General features: G+C 51.6%; 1 protein-coding gene across 3 annotated transcripts in view; it reads right to left on the minus strand.

Moving 5' to 3' along the window:
* Positions 1-17157, minus strand: part of FCER1G (Fc epsilon receptor Ig) — a 30028-nt gene extending 12871 nt beyond the window's left edge. For 2 of the 3 annotated variants that reach the window (XM_084613954.1, XM_084613953.1), the window contains exon 1: positions 990-1419. In XM_084613954.1, the coding sequence (XP_084470080.1) occupies positions 990-1380 (391 nt within the window). In that variant the 5' untranslated portion in view covers positions 1381-1419. Of the gene's footprint in view, positions 1-989; positions 1420-16772 lie in introns of those variants that run through there. The other variant, XM_084613955.1, reaches the window with a different exon arrangement.
* Positions 17158-17725: the final 568 nt, after the last annotated feature.

Here is a 17725-nt window from a genome sequence, read left to right on the forward strand (position 1 = left end):
CACTACAGGGTGGAATTCTTGATCAGGTCCTTTCTGCATTAAAACTGCTCCCACACCACGCTCGGATGCATCTGTGGTTACTAGGAACGGTTTGTCAAAGTCTGGGGCCCTTAGTACAGGGTCAGACATGAGTGTCGCTTTAAGCTTGTTAAAGGCCTTCTGACACTTTCCGGTCCACTGAACAGCATTTGGCTGTTTCTTTTTGGTTAGGTCTGTCAGTGGGGCAGCGATTTGGCTGTAGTGCGGTACAAATCGTCTGTAATAACCGGCCAAGCCTAAGAAGGATTGAACCTGTTTCTTTGACTTTGGGACAGGCCACTTTTGGATAGCATCCACTTTGGCCTGTAGGGGGCTGATAGTTCCTTGACCCACCTGGTGTCCAAGGTAAGTCACTCTGTTTAGGCCTATTTGACACTTCTTAGCCTTAACAGTTAGTCCTGCCTCCCTTATGCGCTCAAGGACTTTTTGTAGATGTTCCAGGTGGTCTGCCCAGGAATCCGAAAATATGGCCACATCGTCAAGGTAGGCGACTGCATATTCTCCTAATCCCGCTAGGAGACCATCTACAAGTCTTTGGAAAGTGGCGGGTGCATTTCGCAGCCCGAAAGGGAGTACATTAAATTCATACAGCCCGAGATGTGTGATGAAGGCTGACCTTTCCTTGGCAGATTCATCTAGCGGTACCTGCCAGTACCCCTTGGTTAAGTCCAAGGTAGAGATGAACTGGGCCCTTCCCAGTTTCTCTAATAGTTCATCTGTGCGTGGCATGGGATAGTTGTCTGGGCGAGTTACAGCATTTAGCTTACGGTAGTCCACGCAAAAACGTATTTCCCCATCTGGTTTGGGAACTAGAACCACTGGAGATGCCCATGCACTTTCAGAGGGGCGGATTACACCCATCTGTAACATATCCTGGATCTCCCGTTCTATAGCAGTTTTAGCTTGAGGAGACACCCGGTAAGGTTGGACCCTAATTGGGTGAGCATTACCTGTGTCAATGGAGTGGTATGCCCGTTCAGTCAGTCCTGGGGTGGCTGAGAACGTTGGCGCGTAGCTAGTGCACAGCTCCTGGATCTGCTGTCGCTGCATACGCCCAAGGGTCATGGAGAGGTTCACCTCTTCCACACCACCAGCACATTTCCCTTCGTAGTAGACACCTTCAGGCCACTCAGCGTCGTCTCCTCCCTGGGCTGTAAACTGACAAACCTTTAATTCTCTGGAATAAAAGGGCTTTAGAGAATTAATATGATACACCTTAGGCTTTCGGTTGGAGGTGGGGAATGCTATGAGATAATTAACAGCTCCCAGGCGCTCCTGGACCACGAATGGCCCTTCCCACGATGCTTCCATTTTATGGGCCTGGAGCGCCTTTAAGACCATGACCTGGTCTCCTACTTTGAAGGAACGCTCTCTGGCATGTTTATCATACCAGGCTTTTTGCTCTTTTTGAGCATCCTGTAAGTTTTCTCTAGCAAGGGCTAAAGAGGTTCGGAGGGTGTTTTGTAGGTTGGTTACAAAGTCCAGAATGTTAGTTCCTGGAGAAGGTGTAAATCCCTCCCATTGCTGCTTCACCAACTGCAATGGCCCCTTAACCTCACGGCCATATACAAGTTCAAATGGAGAAAACCCTAAACTGGGATGTGGTACAGCTCTGTAGGCAAAGAGCAACTGCTGCAATACTAGGTCCCAATCATTGGAGTGCTCATTTACGAATTTACGTATCATGGCCCCCAAAGTTCCATTAAACTTCTCCACCATGCCATTTGTTTGATGATGGTAAGGAGTGGCAACCAAGTGATTTACCCCATGAGCTTCCCAAATGTTTTTCATAGTTCCTGCCAGGAAATTAGTCCCTGCATCTGTGAGGATGTCGGAGGGCCAACCTACCCTGGCAAAAATGTCTGCTAGTGCCTGGCACACACTTTTAGCCCTGGTGTTGCTTAGAGCTACTGCTTCCGGCCATCGGGTGGCAAAATCCATGAAAGTCAGTATGTACTGCTTTCCTCTGGGTGTCTTTTTCGGAAAAGGACCCAGAATATCCACAGCTACTCGCTGAAATGGAACTTCAATGATGGGGAGTGGCTGGAGAGGAGCTTTGACCTGGTCTTGGGGTTTTCCCACTCTTTGGCACACCTCACAAGACTGGACATAGGTAGAAACATCCTTGCCCATTCCCTCCCAGTGGAATGACCCCCCCAAACGGTCTTTGGTCCTGTTCACCCCAGCATGGCCACTAGGGTGATCATGGGCTAAGCTCAAGAGCTTGGCCCGGTATTTAGTTGGAACTACCAACTGTCTCTGAGGATGCCAGTCTTCCTGGTGTCCCCCAGAAAGAGTTTCCTTGTATAAAAGTCCTCTTTCTACAACAAACCTGGATCGATTAGAAGAGCTGAGAGGCGGTGGGTTGCTCCGTGCCGCCGTCCAAGCTCTCTGGAGGCTTTCATCTGCTTCCTGTTCGGTCTGGAACTGTTCCCTTGATGCTGGAGACATCAGTTCCTCATTGGATTGGGGACATAGGCTTGGTCCCTCTGGAAGCGATATAGGGGATGGAGCTGTTTCTGTTGACTGTGAACCGCTCTCCGCTGGTGCACTATGTTGGGATTCAGGCTCCGGCTGAGCCTCTTGTGTAGGGTTATCGGCTGCTGCCAGTTCAGGTTCGGTGGGGCCCTCTGGTGTTGAGGTTGCAAGTACTGGATTCAGTGCTGACACGGGGTCTGGTGTTGGTTGTTTGGCTGGTTCCGGTTCTGGGACTGGTTCCGTCTGGGTCTCTGGGACTGGATCCACTACTGCTGTTGCAGACATTGGCCTGGGGTCCAGGTCCATCACCTCTGACTGGGTCCTGATAGAAGTTTCCGGAACAGAGCTAGGCCTCACCGCTTGTTTAGCCTGGTTGCGGGTGACCATTCCCACCCTCTTGGCCTGCTTCACATGATTGGCCAAGTCTTCCCCCAACAGCATGGGGATGGGATAATCATCATAGACTGCAAAAGTCCACATTCCTGACCAGCCCTTGTACTGGACAGGCAACTTGGCTGTAGGCAAATTGAAAGAGTTGGACTTGAAGGGTTGAATCGTCACTTGGATCTCTGGGTTGATTAAATTGGGGTCCACTAAGGAAGCATGGATAGCTGACACTTGTGCTCCGGTGTCCCTCCACGCGGTGACCTTCTTCCCACCCACACTCACAGTTTCCCTCCGCTCCAAGGGTATCTGGGAGGTATCTGGGCCTGTGGACCTCTGGTGTGATTCCGGTGCAATGAACTGTAACCTGTTGGGGTTCTTGGGGCAGTTGGCCTTTACATGCCCCAGCTCGTTACATTTAAAACATCGTCCAGCTGACGGGTCACCGGGGCGAGGAGGGTTGCTGGAGAACGGGGTGGTGGGACGATAAGGGGTCTGGAGGGTTCTTTGGGAGGTAGGTGGGGCTTTGGGCGGCCCCCGGTAATAGGGTGTGGTCTGGGGTGGTCCCTTCTGGTCTCCGCTCCAACTGCGACCAGTTTTCTTCTTCTCTGCCACCTCCACCCATCTGGCTCCAATCTCTCCTGCCTCAATTACAGTTTTGGGTTTCCCATCTAGGATGTATCTTTCTATTTCCTCAGGAACACCCTCTAAGAATTGTTCCATTTGCATTAGGAAGGGCAAATTTACTGGAGATTCAACACTTGCTCCTGATATCCAGGCATCCCAATGTTTTACAATGTGGTAGGCATGTCGGGTAAATGACATGTCTGGTTTCCACCTTAGGGCTCTGAACCTCCGACGAGACTGCTCGGGTGTTATCCCCATTCTGACTCTCGCCTTGGATTTAAACAGTTCATACTTGTTCATGTGTTCTTTAGGCATTTCAGCTGCCACCTCAGCTAAGGGTCCACTGAGCTGCGGCCTCAGCTCTACCATGTATTGGTCAGTAGAGATGTTGTACCCAAGGCAGGCCCTTTCGAAGTTTTCTAAGAAGGCCTCAGTATCATCACCTGCCTTGTAGGTGGGGAACTTTCTGGGATGGGAAGTGGTACCTGGAGAAGGATTGCTAGGGTTTGTTGGTATATTCTGCTGGGCCTTTATCCTCTCCATCTCCTCCACATGCTTCCTTGCCTCCATTTCCCTCTTGTGGGCAGCCTCCTGTACCTCCTTCTCCAGCCGCATGAGTTCTATCTGTCTTTCATGTTCCCTTTGTTTTTCCTCAGCCTGAAATTTGGCTAATTCCAGCTGTAGTCGAGCTGAGGATTTGGCCATTCTAACCTCTCTGTTTTTAACTAACTTTACACCCGAGGTTTAGAAATAAACAAACAAAACTTGGCTGTAAACTTTTGCTGTGCTGGAATAGAGTACCTATTCTCTGATAGTGATTGTCAGCCTACAGAAAAAGACAATTCCCTTGTCTCTGCTCTGGGCCCAAATTAAAGCAAAAAACCTCCAACTACTTGGAAAACTGCTTACCCAGCCCAAAGAAAAAAAAAATTTCTTTTCAAACCTGTGCTCCTTGTAAAACAAAAAAAAAAAAATCAAAATCCTAAAAAAAAACCCTGCCACTTTTGTCTCCAGGCAAATGGGTAGAGCACACACCCCCTATTTACTTTTAGGAAGAAAAGAAAAAAAAAAAACCTCTGGGTTGGAAGACTGTGAATTTCCCTGCAGGAGTTAAGTACCCTGCCTCCAGGCAAGAAAACCTGCAATTCACAAGATAATCCCCTTTTGTCTCTGCTTGGCCACAAAGCAGAGAGAAACCAAGCTGCTTTCAGTTTCAAAGCTGCCTTCTGGACTTCCTAAAAATTCCTTTTTAAAATCTGTATTTCTAGTTCAAAAAATCTCAACTGGATCTCAAAATGATTTCAGGTTAATCCCACCACTGTGCCACCATGTCAAGGTTCCTCCCCCACTCTGAACTCTAGGGTACAGATGTGGGGACCTGCATGAAAAACCTCCTAAGCTTATCTTTACCAGCTTAGGTCAAAACTTCCCCAAGGTAACAAATATTACCCCCGTTATCCTTGGAATGGCCGCTACCACCACCAAACTAATACTGGTTACTGGGGAAGAGCTGTTTGGACGCGTCCTTCCCCCCAAAATACTTCCCAAAACCTTGCACCCCACTTCCTGGACAAGGTTTGGTAAAAAGCCTCACCAATTTGCCTAGGTGACTACAGACCCAGACCCTTGGATCTTAAGAACAATGAACAATCCTCCCAACACTTGCACTCCCCCTTTCCTGGGAAATGTTGGATAAAAAGCCTCACCAATTTGCATAGGTGACCACAGACCCAAACCCTTGGATCTGAGAACAATGAAAAAGCATTCAGTGTTTTACAAGAAGACTTTTAATAAAAAATAGAAGTAAATAGAAATAAAGAAATCCCCCCTGTAAAATCAGGATGGTAGATATCTTACAGGGTAATTAGATTCAAAAACATAGAGAACCCCTCTAGGCAAAACCTTAAGTTACAAAAAAGATACACAGACAGAAATAGTTATTCTATTCAGCACAATTCTTTTCTCAGCCATTTAAAGAAATCATAATCTAACACATACCTAGCTAGATTACTTACTAAAAGTTCTAAGACTCCATTCCTGTTCTGTCCCCGGCCAAGACGACTACAGACAGACACACAAACCCTTTGTTTCTCTCCCTCCTCCCAGCTTTTGAAAGTATCTTGTCTCCTCATTGGTCATTTTGGTCAGGTGCCAGCGAGGTTACCTTTAGCTTCTTAACCCTTTACAGGTGAGAGGAGCTTTCCCCTGGCCAGGAGGGATTTCAAAGGGGTTTACCCTTCCCTTTATATTTATGACAGTGGCCCATGGGGAACCATCCCACACTGGCCCCTTGGGGAAGGACTGGACAATCTAATGGGCCTCTGTGGACTTACAGCCATTAGACCAAACAGCTGGCGCAGACAAAACCATATCCCTGCATTAGTTTGGTGCTAACTAATGAAATTCCCCATTGGCCAGTGACAGACCTGGCACCCCTTCCGGACCACGTTAGGCCCTTCCAATACCAGGGCTGAAGTCCTGGCCCCATTGAAGTCAGTGAGAGTTTGGCCATTAACTTCAGCGGAGCTAGGATTACACCTCAGATGTTCATGGCTCAACCAACCAGAGAGTGACTCAAAGCTCTTTGTGGGTCTATCATGTTGCTGGGAGGAACTTGGCGCTCTGGCTTTGTTACTAGAAATAGCTAAAGAGCTTGGCTCCAGACTAACAAGTTTGGAGTTATTTTAAAGTGACACTGTGAAGGGAACAGTCTCCAAATCTGGCCCTCCATGTCCTCTAAAAATACATGTTTACTTGCACAGTATCCTCCTAGCAGACTCAAAGAGTATCACTGGGTTTGAATAGAGATGGGATGATGTTTTAGCCAGCAGGGACATTCTAGTTATACTAGCTAAAATAAGGACAATCAGATCTCATGCTTCAGGGCATTGTGCCTCATGGGTCAGGAAGGAAGTGGCCTTTCTCCTTCCTCGGAAAGATCAGGTTCTGTCCTCTGCTGGAGGCAGGATCATGGGTTGGATGGACAGGTGCTTGATGCACTGTTTCCAGCCCTCTGTTCCTAACTGCAATGATATTATTACCCTCTGCCTGCCTAGCGACAAACCCTCTAGTGCTGTGAGATCTCCAGTTGTCTCACCCTCTGCCCAGGACTCTGGATCTCCTGTGCTCTGGATGTGAAGTGCACCTGACACAAGGAGCTGGGAGATGTGGGAACCTCAAACCTTCCCATTAACACCACAAGGAGCTTGGAATTTTGTCCTGTTTCCTTTCATAGAACAGACATGAGTCCAGGGCACAGTGGGGAACGCAGCATGCTGGAAGCTGGCAGAGCTCAGGGCAATAACAACCAATTTGAATGCATTGGCCCCTCAGGCCTTAAGACATCTGGGAGCCTTCAGAGAAGTTACTCTACAAATAAACCACAGAGGAAGGGCCCATGAGACCTAGTTAGGGCCCTTTGTTTTCGGTTTTTATTTTATTTAATTTTTCCCAGGAATTTATCAGTGTTTATTACTACAACAACAGAAACAGCTGAAAATGGGTGCAAAAAGCTATTAATAATATTTCTGGGTAAATATCAGGGTTTATTTTGGTGGACGGAAGGGCAGGGAGGAAAAGCATTCTGTAGATTAACTCTTTGATTAATAAAAAGAAAAGGAGGACTTGTGGCACCTTAGAGACTAACCAATTTATTTGAGCATGAGCTTTCGTGAGCTACAGCTCACTTCATCTGATGCATCACGAAAGCTTCTGCTCAAATAAATTGGTTAGTCTCTAAGGTGCCACAAGTCCTCCTTTTCTTTTTTTCTTTTTGCAAATACAGACTGCAGCTGCTATTCTGAAACTCTTTGATTAATGGAACTCAGTGTGGTTTGCTGCAGAATTAAAATGCTGACAGCTTGAAATGTGTCCATGGGGGGGGGGGGTGAGGTTCATCAGCATGTTCAGGTGCACATGCACTTCAGAGCACTACTTCATACGCTACAGGACGCAGCACAGCCTAGTGGTTAGAGAGTGACTGGGAATCAGGAAACTGAGTCACCCACCTATAGCAGTTGCTCAGAGATCTATGAGCTGAATGCACTATCAGCCCTTTGCATGTGCCTAGCAAACATATCCGCGAAACCTCCCAGCACCCACTAGGCAAGTCAGAATCATTATCCTTGTGCTGAGGCTCAGAGGGGGAAGTGACGTCCCCAAGGTCCTTAGCCAGCCAGCTGAGAGCAGACCAGAACCCAGGCGTCCTGATTCCTAGTGCACTGATGTATAGTCCACAGAGAGATCCTGGCAGCAGTCGGCTGCTCTTTTTCCATGTTGGGGTGGGCAGGGACTCAGGGCACAATGCTGGTCATGCAGGGCTCCTTGGTGAAATCAGCCTGGCCTTCCCGGAGAACAGACAGTCGGAGAAGAGAGGGAGTGGGGGAGGTCAGAGCTTACTGGGGTACGGCAGGCACCGTACGGCCAGGGCAGAGAGACTCCCTAGCCTCCATCACTGCATGCTGGGAGATGGGGGCTCCAGGAACACCTCGTATCTGGACACAACACTCCGAATCCCAATGGCTCTGGCTGCAGTGGTGGAGGGGGGCCACGCTGTACCAGCGCTTAGCTCCCCGTGCTGCCTGCCGCTCAGATCACAGGTTCGTTTCAAGTCTTGGAATGGGGCTGGAGTCTGGTCACTCTGGGCCCGTGCACTCCCCAGCACGCTCGTCCTTCCAGCAGAGGCATTCGGGCTCACGGAGCCGGGACCCAGCTTTGGGGAGGGGGCGTTGTGGGGGAGGGCCTAATATGGCTGCAGCGTAGCCCAACCCTCACCCTCTCCCCAGGACATAGCAGCACCCGGCGGTTCAGACAAGCGTTATGTGAGGTGCCCGACAGACACAGGCCCCCCGGCCCCGCCACTGTGAAACCAGCTGCACGGAAAGGAAGGGTCCTGCCACCTTGGTCTCACGAGAGGCTCCAATACTGAGATGAGAAGCCCCTCCCCCCTGGGCCCCCTACTCCCCTCCAACCCCCCCGAAGCCACCCAGGAGAGTCCTCTCGCAGCACAAAGCCAGAAATGGAAACCACGTCCGTGGCAGAAACTTGTTTCGAGCACTTTAGCCAACCGCTAGAGCGTCATGAAACCACAAGCAGCAGCGGCGGCCGGGGCGTTGTTTCTGCAGCCGGGATGTTGTCTCTGTGATCGCACCTGAGGCACTGAGCGGTAACAGGCCTCGCTGACAAACAATGTCTGAATCCTCTGCCCTTCCCCGGAGAGGCGAGCACACAGTGCCATTGCCAGGGCTGTGCGTCCCAGGGGCTGGTACAGGACTGCAGCGGCTTTCCCCAGCACTGGCCTCTGCTCACTCCCATCACCCGCCCGGCACTCACACCGCTCAGGTTTGGCCCGGCTGCCCCGCTGCCAGGACAAGGGGGGGCCAGGCCACATTTGAGCGAGTGGCATTGCAAGCTGGTGCACGAGGTCACAGTACCATTCAGTTGGTTTGGGGAGTTTTTTCAGTGGTTGCAGGCCCTGAGCTGGGGCCTTGCTCATGACAGCTCTGTTCACTAGACACATCTGGAGGGGTTTCTCTGCTTGCCCCACGAGGAGAGCGCTGCATCCCCAGCAGCTCCAGGTCATCCCGTGACACGCTGGCAGAGGAGATGCTTGTTTTCAATGTATCAGATGGCATGGCTGTGCCCCGCACCCCCACCGGCTCATGGCCTCTATGCACCACAACTTTCTTGAGTTCATCCTTGTCAAGGTTCCTTCCCCACTCTGAACACTAGGGTACAGATGTGGGGACCAGCATGAAAGACCCCCTAAGCTTATTCTTACCAGCTTAGGTTAAAAACTTCCCCAAGGTACAAACTTTGCCTTGTCCTTGAACCGTATGCTGCCACCACCAAGCGTCTTACACAAAGACCAGGGGAAGAGCCCACTTGGAGACGTCTTCCCCCAAAACATCCCCCCAAGCCCTATACCCCCTTTCCTGGGGAAGGCTTGATAAGAATCCTCACCAATTTGTACAGGTGAACACAGACCCAAACCCTTGGATCTTAAGAACAATGAAAAAGCAATCAGGTTCTTATAAGAAGAATTTTAATTAAAGAAAAGGTAAAAGAATCACCTCTGTAAAATCAGGAGGGTAAATACCTTACAGGGTAATCAGATTCAAAACATAGAGAATCCCTCTAGGCAAAACCTTAAGTTACAAAAAGACACAAAAGCAGGAATCTACATTCCATTCAGCACAGCTTATTTTACCAGCCATTAAACAAAAGGAAATCTAACGCATTTCTAGCTAGATTACTTACTAACTAACAGGGGTTGTGAGTCTGCATTCCTGATCTGTTCCCGGCAAAAGCATCACCCAGAAAGACAGACTCTTTGTTCCCCCACTCCAGATTTAAAAGTATCTTGTCCTCTCATTGGTCATTTTGGGTCAGGTGCCAGCTAGGTTACCTTAGCTTCTTAACCCTTTACAGGTGAGAGGGTTTTGCCTCTGGCCAGGAGGGATTTTATAACACTGTATACAGAAAGGTGGTTACCCTTCCCTTTATATTTATGACAATCCTTTTTACAAAACTATGATAAATTGTTTACAGAGTATGCCTTGTGACATGTCCCTAGAAAACTCATAATTCGCTGATCATTATTGTCCTGGTAAAATATGTATGGCAACATTGTATGTAAAGTTATAAGATTCTCCTGTATGATGTTGCTAAGGCATATTTCAAATCTGGGGAAGCAGCCCAAACCACTTCCTGAGGCTTTGTCTGCACTAGCACTTTTCTCAGCAAAACTTTTGCCAGCCAGGATTTGAAAAAAACATCCCCCTGACCAACATAAATTTCACTGACAAAAGTTTCAGTGTGGACAGAACTATGACGGCTCTCCTGCCGACATAGCTAACGCCGTTCATTGGGGGTGGTTTAATTATGCTGGCGGGAGAGTTCTCTCCCGCCAGCATAGAGCGGCTACACGGGAGACCTGACAGTTGCACAGCTGTACTGGAGTGTAAGGTCTGTAGTGTAGACATAGCCATCTCAGAGACAAAAGGCAATCAGATTCCTCAGCCAGTTGTCAACAAAATCAGATGGACTATCACCTGAGTAAGTGGCCATTCTTTGACAGGAAGAAGGGTGTGAGTGAGAAATTTACATCTTGGCAATCAAACAGCTGGCGGGGGAGATACTGTGTAGATAGACTGGTTGTCACCTGAACCCCAGCTGAAGAGCAGATTAGCAGCTGAAAGGAGGCCCGGAAAAGAAAAAGAAAAGATATAAAAATGAGGAACAGACACCCCAAATGATCTCTCCCTTCATCTCTACTCACAGCATCAACAACATTTGAAAGACAAAGAAAGCATCATTGAATGGGGGGAAGGGTCCTGGCTGGGGAGGAATCCAGCCACACTGCTGTGAGCATGTGGTGAAAGAAATCTTTGCTTTGAATTCACTTAGCTTCTTAAGTTAGGTATTAGTTTGTGTTTTACCTTTTATTTCTTTATAACCAATTCTGACTTTTATGGCTCATTACTTGTAATCACATAAAATCCATCTTTCTGTAGTTAATAAACTTGTTCTATTGTTTGATCTAAACCAGTGTGGGCTTGGATCGAAGTGTTTGGGAAACTTCATTTGAGATAACAGGGCCTGTGCATATAATTTTCTATTGATGAAACGATGGACTTTCTAGGAACTTGTATTGTCCAGAAGGAAAGAGCTGAGCAGTGCAAGATGCACATTTCCAGCGATAAATCTGGGACTGGAAAGTTGTTGGGGGTAAAGTACATGCTAGAGGCTGTGTGTGAGCAAGGCCAGGAGTGGGTGCTCTCACAGCAAAACAGTGTAAAAGGCATTCACGGTTGGAGAATTGAGGGGACACCGCTATTCACCTATCCAGATTGTACTCTGAGGAAAGTCACACTTCTGGTTTCAGGTCCCAGCCCCAGCTGCATCGCTCACCCCACCTCTGCAGCCTTTCCTGGTGGGGCACTGACTTGGCTTGGAGGATGCTCAGAGCTTTCTCTGCTGGCTCTGAAATGTAACCAGAACTGGATCCCCGGGGCCTTTTCTGTTTGGTCTCTCTGCCAACATTCAAGCAGGTGAACTTTCGTTCCCACCCATGTGCCAGGGCAGGAACCCTGTGAAGCTGCTTGGGCAACCGCCTTGGGGTGCTGGGGGTGCTCGGGAGGGACCGAATGGGGGGAGGGAGGCATCATTGCAAAGAGGAGCAGCAGTGTCAATGCCAGCAGGTTACACCACGGACTGCACTTCAGCTACATGGGGCTGCCCGGAAGTCTCTGCGAATTCCCGGGTAATGCAGCACAAACACTCAGTGCCAGCCCCCAGGGAGCACCTAGGCACAGTGCCACCACCACGAGCACCTGGGCACCTCTGGCCACTTGGCCACTCAGGGCTGGTGTCAACTGACAGGGGGTGGCCTCAGGAGCCCATGAAGAAGCGGGGCCAGAGCCAGCAAGTGGGAAGGAGCAGCTCTGGGAGAGGTGAGGCAGGCCCCACCCTGGAGCAGGAACAGCCACAGGAGCGAGTGGGGAGAGGCAGGCCCCGAGGCCACGCGGGAAACACAGGCGCTGGGCTGGCCTGCGGTTGCTGTTCCAGCCCAACGAGGGTTCTGTGGGGGTGAGGCACTCCTCTGCTCCCTCCCGTGCAGCCAGCTCTGGGGCACTGACTGCCTTCGGCTGGTCACTTCAGGTCACCAGGAGGGAACCCGTCTGCTTTGCAACAATAAGCCAGGAACAGCTGCTTTCCAGCAGTGGTGGGAGGGGTTTGGGGCGCACAGAGCCTGCGTCATCTGCCGCTGCAGGGAGCTGTCGGGGTGTTGCCGTCAGAGGCCACCTTACAGCGCATTGCTGGGAAACAGTAATGAAATCTGCCGGCTCTCCCCCAGACCCTGGGCCACGAACAGCTTTGGGGTCCTGCACAAGGGGACCTCTACAGAGGTGGGTGTAGGAAGCACCTTCGCCCAGCGTGGTCACCATTGCAGAAGGGCCCAAGTCTCATTGACAGTCCCAGGGAGAGTCAATGGACCAGCTAAGGGACACAGGCACCTTCAAAAATGTAACCCCGTGTCTTTGCATCTTCCCCAGGCAGGGTCCTGACACACTGCTTATGTGTGTGCACATGTGCATGTGAGTGGGGTTGGGCGTCTCTGAGTGAGTGTGTGCACACAGGTACGTATCATTGATGAATATACACTGGGCCGGCAGATCTATCTATATATATCACATTACCAATAGGTATTTTCCGCACCATACGTATATCGGTGTGCAGTAAGCACATAATTGTGATATAATGGAAGTTATATGGCTTAAATTGGCCTCACCGTTTTATATACCCCTGCTCACTTGTGCTACGGATCCCTTAACCTCTTGCAATCACTGAAGTAAGTGTTGGCGTAAGTCCCCAGGGAAGCTGTCAAGCCCAGGACAGACGAGTTACCATAGGAACAGGCATGCACCGGAAGGTCCCAAAGGAAGAGGCCAAGACATGACTGTTCTCCCCTGCTACAGAGCTAGGAGTTCCTGCACATCGGGGGGCGGGGAGGAGAAGCAGAGCGGGGCGGCGCATTCAGGGGAGGAGGCGGAGCGGAGGTGAGCTGGGGCCGGGGGTGGGGCGGGGAGCTGCCGGTGGGTGCTCTGCACCCACCAAATTTTCCCCGTGGGTGCTCCAGGGCTGGAGCACCGTGGAGTCGGTGCCTAAGGTGCCACTTTTGGCCGGTTAAATTTAGAAGCCCTTTTAGAACCGGTTGTCCCTCGCGGAACTACCGGTTCTAAAGGGGCTTCTAAATTTAACAACCGGTTCTGGCGAACCGGTGCAAACCGGCTCCAGCTCACCACTGAGTACGGCTACACTCTTTGTTCCTAGCCGTGTTAAAACATATTGTTTGCTTGCGCCCAAGTACCAAGTGATCCAGATCACTCTCTGTCAGTGACCCGTCCTCTTCATTTACCACTGCCCCAATTTTTGTGTCATCTGCAAACTTTACCAGGAATGATTTTATGTTTTCTTCCAGGTCATTGATACAAATGTTAAAAAACATAGGGCCAAGAACTGATCCCTGTGGTACCTCACTAGAAACACACCCTGTCATAAATATAAAGGGAAGGGTAAACACCTTTAAGATCCCTCCTGGCCAGAGGAAAAACCCTTTCACCTGTAAAGGGTTAAGAAGCTAAAATAACCTCGCTGGCACCTGACCAACATGACCAATGAGGAGACAAGATACTTTCAAAAGCTGGGGGGAGGGAGGAACAAAGTCCCTCTCTCTGTCTGTGTGTTGCTTTTGCCGGGGACAGAAGAGGAATGGAGTCTTAGAACTTAGTAAGTAATCTAGCTAGATATGCGTTAGATTCTGATTTCTTTAAACGGCTGAGAAAATAAGCTGTGCTGAATGGACTGTAGTTTCCTGGTTTTGTGTCTTTTTGTAACTTAAGGTTTTGCCTAGAGGGATTCTCTATGTTTTGAATCTGATTACCCTGTACGGTATTTACCATCCTGATTTTACAGAGGTGATTCTTCTTACGTTTTCTTCTATTAAAATTCTTCTTATAAGAACCTGATTGCTTTTTCATTGTTCTTAAGATCCAAGGGTTTGGGTCTGTGGTCACCTATGCAAATTGGTGAGGATTTTTATCAAACCTTCCCCAGGAAAGGGGGTGTAAGGTTTGGGAGGATTTTGGGGGGAAAGATGTTTCCAAACAGGAAATATATATACCTGTTAGACATTTGGTGGTGGCAGAGATAAAGTCCAAGGGCAAAAGGTAAAATAGTTTGTACCATGGGGAAGTTTTAACCTAAGCTGGTAAAAGTAAGCTTAGGAGGTTTTCATGCAGGTCCCCACATCTGTACCCTATAGTTCAGAGTGGGGAAGGACGCTTGACACACCGGAGGATGACAATTCCCCATTTACAATGACAATTGGAGACCTATCAGATTTTTAATCAAACTGTCATGCAGTATCACGCCAAACGCCTCACAGAAGATTACGTCCATTACATCAACACTGTTACTTTTATCAACCAAACGTGTAATCTCATCAAAAACAGATATCCCATTCCTTTGACAGGATCTACTTTCCATACAGCCGATCTCCCAAGTCTGAGTCTGGAATCCCATCCCCAGGTTTGTTTGTTTGGATCCCGAGTTAGGCTAACAGGGGCATATGAGGATCCCTTATAGAATCATAGAATATCAGGGTTGGAAGGGACCCCAGAAAGTCATCTAGTCCAACCCCCTGCTCGAAGCAGGACCAATTCCCAGTTAAATCATCAACCCTTCCAGCCTCAAAAACCAGAGGCAGAACACACACATCCAAGGCAAGGGGTTACACCCATCCCCTGGCCAGGCTGGCTTCCCATTCTTATTTAACCAGTCCCTCCCCCCATGCACCCTGCTCCCATTCCCCAACCACGGCCCATCTACCCATTCCCCAGATCTCAAGGGGAGACAGTGGAGTGATTCAGTCAATCGGCTGGTAGCGAAGGGGAGTGTTCCAGGACCCATGGTGTTGCCTTTGGATGGCATCCTTGGAATGCTTCCATATTCCAGACACACTGGGCATCCGGGGGGGAGCTCAGGAGGGGGAAGATCTGGTGTTTATGACCTGCCTTCGACCTCAGAGATCCCAAAGTACTTCCCACACTGGGTCCCAGCAGCCCTGCAGGGGTGGGGCAGCCAGGCGACAATCCCATTGAAGGCAGTGATAGGGAGGAGGGAAAATGCGGGACGGAGGATTTCTGTGCAAACCCTGACTTTTCGGATAGTGGCCCAAGGTCTGTAGGGTCCAGGCTGAAGGGACAGGGCTGGGGAGAGAGTCTCAGCCCAAAGGGAACACTCTAGAGAAAAGGCTTCTCCACTGAGAGTGTATAACACACACGATGGGGTTGGCAGAGGGGCCATGTGGGACAGAGGGGGCTCAAGGTGAGTGGCATGGGGCTGAGCAAGGATGGCAGGGAGCTGGGATGTGATTCCCTCAGTCCTAGAGCTGGAGCCACACTGGCTCTGGGTGCGTCTGTGCATGAGTGACGGGAGCCCTCCGGGAGCAGCCGGTCTGCGGGATGGTTAGTGGGACTGTATGTGGAGAGCCTGTGGCCTGCAAATGCAGATGGCGTGCAAACGAGGGCCAAGGGAACTGGCCCCACCCCAGCCCAGCTTCCCCTGGAACGTAACTCAGAACAGCAGCTGCCGGCAGGGCCTGGGCAGGGGTCCGTGCAAATGAGGGCCAAGGGAACTGGCCCCACCCTAGCCCGGCTTCCCCTGGAACGTAACTCAGAACAGCAGCTGCCGGCAGGGCCTGGGCAGGGGTCCATGCCAAGCCAGGGGGGGAACAACACTGGGCCTTTGCCCCGCTCCAGGGCCACAGCTGCACGTGGAGCTCCCATTAACAAGCCAAGTGAAACCATCTGGGTGTCATTAGGGGCTGTTGGGCAGGGGATCACTTCTTTGGGTGTGACTGGCTTCCGCTTGCCCCTGGCCCCAGGCAGCCTGCCTAGCCCCAGCCCCAGCTCTTGGCTGCCCTGGGTGGTGCTCGGTGGGGTTTCACTTTCGGCACAGGGTGTCCAGCCTTGCAGCGGGAGGCGGGTGCAAAACAAAGCAAGAAGCTGCCCCCAGAACTGCCCCTAGTTAAAGCTCAAGCCAAAGCAGGTTGCTGCCCTGTGCCCCTGGCGTGACGGCCCTGGAGGGGCCGGTTTAGCACAGGCCCCTTCACCTCAGGACCACCCCCAGCACTGCGTGACCCCTGAGACGCCAGCCCTGCCAGTCAAACCCGCACTCTGCCCCCTTTCCAGGCCCCTAAAAGCCTCCAAGGTGCTTAGTCACCAACTCCTCCAGATCTGAAGAACCATCACTGCCCCTTTAGAGGTGCCCAGCCCAGGTCTGAAGAACCATCACTGCCCCTTTAGAGGTGCCCAGCCCAGCGCTGGCTCCTCCAGAGCCAGAGGGGAAAGCAGCCCCCAGCCCCACCGCAGAGCCCGCACCCCCGAGGCCATGAGCCCCTGGGGATGGAGTGGCTTCCAGGGACCGTTCAGAACCAGCCCTCGAAAGGCTCGCCAGGCGCAGGGTCGGGCAGGACCCAGCAAGGCCCAATCACAGGCTCAGACCTGCTCCCAGCCAGGCGCTGCCTCCTCCGGCTCTCGGGCTTTCAAAAGACTCGGGACCCCCAGCAGCCGGCTCCCCGGCCTCCCCGAGGGTGCGCTCAGCTTGCCCTGCACACGAGGCCTGCCCCCGCGAGAAGGGCCAGAGCCCTGGGGCCGCCCGCAATGGCTCCCCACCCCTACCTGCGCCTTCGGCCCTGAGGAGCAGCAGCAGGCCGGCCACGAGCCACATCTTCATCCTGGCCGGCGGGGTCAAGCCAAGGAGCCACCGCACGAGTCCGATCGCTCCCTCGCCGGGGCTGGGATGGCAAAGGCAGCAGCGACTGCTCCACTCCGGCTGCTCGGCGGAGACACACTGTCCGGTGTGAGCTGGGGCTGGGCGCTGCAATTGACTCAGCAAGACGCCCCACAACCACAGAGCAACTCCTTCCTGCACTCCCCACTCGCTCCTTAACTCTTCACACAGCCCGAGCCTGGGCAGTTCCCTTTTCTCCAGGCTGCGGTTGCATTAGGGAACTGGCCTGGGTTCACGTGGGCCCAGGTCCCTTCCCGGAAGGGGCAGGGTGGGAGCCCACTGGTAATTGCTCAAGCGCTGGCGGAGCTGTGTATCCAAGGGCTGGGTGATGTCATTGACCCAGGCCACTGAGGGGCCCTTGGGGGCTGGCTAGGGCTCGGATGGGGGGCTGGTGACTCAGGCTAGTTTGAATCCATCCCAGCACCGCTCTTGCCCAGCTCCATCCCATCGCGCCTGCGTAGTCCCCCTAGAGAACGCTCTCCCAGCACTGCGCTCTGGCCCAGCCGGGGGCTGCTGCTCTTTCGCTCTGCTGGGTTTCACACCAGGTTCCTGGCGAGGCGGTGCCCAGAGCCAAGTGCCATGGCTGGGTTTGAGCTAGCCCAGGTGGAGTCGTTCACACCTCACGCCATGGAGTCGCAACGGATCCACTTCAGCACCTTGCTGAGGTGCTCTGCCCTTCCCACGGGGCCCCCAGCTCCACACCAGCTGCCCCCTGGCTCCAGACCCAGCGCACAGGCCAAGTCCTTCCTAACCTCTAGGCTTCAGGGCCCGAGTGATGTGCCCCTGCCCTGGTGCCCTGCCTAGCAGGTACCAACCTGGCAGGGGGTAGTTCTCTGCTAAG

The sequence above is a fragment of the Lepidochelys olivacea genome (assembly GCF_965140295.1).
Source record: "Lepidochelys olivacea isolate rLepOli2 genome assembly, chromosome: 24".
In the NCBI taxonomy this organism is placed as follows: domain Eukaryota; kingdom Metazoa; phylum Chordata; order Testudines; family Cheloniidae; genus Lepidochelys; species Lepidochelys olivacea.